Here is a 2,500-nt window from a genome sequence, read left to right as displayed (position 1 = left end):
GGTAGTAGTAGTAGCAGTACTAGTAGTAGTAGTAGTAGTGGTAGTAGTAGTAGTAGTAGTAATAGCAGTAGTAGTAGTAGTAGAAGTAGTAGTAGTAGTAGTAGTAGTAATAGCAGTAGTAGTAGTAGTAGTAGTAGCAGTAGTAGTAGTGATAGTAGTAGTAGTAGTAGTAGTGGTAGTAGTAGTAGTAGTAGTAGTAATAGCAGTAGTAGTAGTAGTATTAGTAGTAGTGGTAGTAGTAGTAGTAGTAATATCAGGCATAGTAGTAGTAGTAGTAATAGTAGTAGCAGTAGTAGTGTGTTTTTTATGAATAAAGTAACATAAAATGATCTTGATAAGAGACTCAAAATAAGAACAGAGGGATGAATGAAGCTTGATATGAGTAAACATGTGGAATGTAGACGGTGAACAAACGTGTAGCTCCAAACTGTTCATTAAACTGAGACACATGAGAGTGTCTCTGTGAATGATTAGCACCAGGAAACATATTACAGTGTGTGTGTGTGTGTGGACTTACAGCACTTTGAGGTTGTAGAGGCCGGTGAACGCCCCTCTGGGAATGAATGACAGATCGTTTCCCGCTAAACGCCTGAGACAAAGAGAGAATCCTGATGTGTTGACATCTGCCGCTCTCAGCATGAGATACAACAGTGTGACTGTAGACAAACAACACGTCGACTGAAACACAACCTCTTTCTCCAGACAGCACCAGTAACCTGTCAGGTACTGTGGTGCAGTACTGATGAAGGAAAGACGGGGTCTTGTCTTGGTGACATGGATGGTAAAATAAATGGCGGCACTGATGATAATATTGGTTTATTTCTATGATTCAACATGGATCTGTTGTTGCATCATCAGGGAAAGACATGGACGAACACGTGAAGAAGTTTACTGAATTCATGATACTAATGAATCAGAGGTAAGACGTGTACCGAGCAACTTCACCACGACACACCTGATCCATTATATTAAAGACAACAATATCTGTGTTCCCCAGTAAACACCATGTTCCCAGTAGGTCCTCCTGTTAGAACCAGTCCAGAGAACCCTGAACCGTTCTGGATCCTGCAGGTTTAGAGGCCAAACAGAGTTCAGCAGTCTGCTGGTACCCAGCATGCACCTCTGCGGTGTCCTATCGCCGTAGTGACGTTTCTCACGCCACGGCGACAAATATCACACACACACACACACACACACACACATATATACATATATATATATATATATATATATATATATATATATATATATATATATATATATATATATATATATATATATATATATGTATATCTATATTAACACACACACAACTGGCAGCAGAGCAGAACAGCAGTCAGACTCATGTTCAGGTCTCTGTGAGGTCAGCTGTTCACAGGCTGAACCTCCTCTCTCTCTCTCTGTCTCTCTCTCTGCCTGTCTGTCTGTCTGTCTGTCTCCCTGTCTGTCTGTCTGTCTGTCTGTCTCCCTGTCTGTCTGCAGAGTTCACTGTTATCAGACTTCTCCTACATGAGGTGACCCAGCTGATATGCGAGCTGGTAAACGAGTCTCGTCGTCAGAGTTGATGAAGGAATGTGAGGATTGAAGGATCAACAGCTCCGGTTCTGATCAGCAGCAGACGAACAAGACACGCACACGCACACATACACACATGCACACGTGTGCGTGTGCATGTGTGTGGGACTCACAGCTCCTCCAGGAAGTGCAGGTCGCTCAGAGCTCCGCTGGTCAACACAGTCAGATTATTCATACTGAGGTCGCTGCAGAAACACAAAGATTTAGAGACGTTAATGCAGTAAAAGTACTTATAGTAGTTACAATACACATGTACATACTGGTAAAACTCCTCGATATATAGTCAGCACTTAAAAAGGAGAAATGAATGAATGAAGGTTCACAGTGAGAACTTTTATGTTATGGAGTTTTTAAAAACAGTGAATTACTGAACGACTCATTAAAGAGAAACACACACACACACAGACACACACACACAGACACACACACACACACAGACACACACACACACACACACACACACACAGACACACACAGACACACACACACACAGATACACACAGACACACACACACACAGACACACACACACACACAGACACACACACACACACACAGACACACACAGACACACACACACACAGATACACACAGACACACACACAGACACACACACACACACACACAGACACACACACAGACAGACACACACAGACACACACACAGACACACACACACAGACACACACACAGACACACACACACAGACACACACACACACAGATACACACAGACACACACACAGACACACACACACACACACAGACACACAGACACACACACAGACACACACACACACACACACAGACACACAGACACACACACAGACACACACACACACACACACACAGACACACAGACACACACACACACAGACACACACACACACACACACACACAGACACACAGACACACACACACAGACAC

The 2,500-nt window shown here is 43.2% G+C and overlaps 1 protein-coding gene across 1 annotated transcript in view; it reads right to left on the bottom strand.

The window, feature by feature from the left end:
* LOC306796173 (leucine-rich repeat-containing G-protein coupled receptor 5-like) overlaps positions 1-2,500 on the bottom strand; it is a gene marked incomplete at its 5' end in the record, with an annotated part of 32,251 nt that overhangs the window by 24,782 nt on the left and 4,969 nt on the right. Inside the window, 2 exons of the mRNA XM_079294983.1 lie at positions 518-589; positions 1,689-1,760. Coding sequence (XP_079151109.1) covers positions 518-589; positions 1,689-1,760 — 144 coding nt within the window. The remainder of the gene's footprint in view (positions 1-517; positions 590-1,688; positions 1,761-2,500) is intronic.

The sequence above is a fragment of the Melanostigma gelatinosum genome, assembly GCF_949748355.1.
Source record: "Melanostigma gelatinosum genome assembly, chromosome: 22".
NCBI classification, from domain to species: domain Eukaryota; kingdom Metazoa; phylum Chordata; class Actinopteri; order Perciformes; family Zoarcidae; genus Melanostigma; species Melanostigma gelatinosum.
The sequence above is the reverse complement of the archived record's forward strand: the minus strand, read 5'-3'. Positions and strand labels throughout refer to the sequence as shown.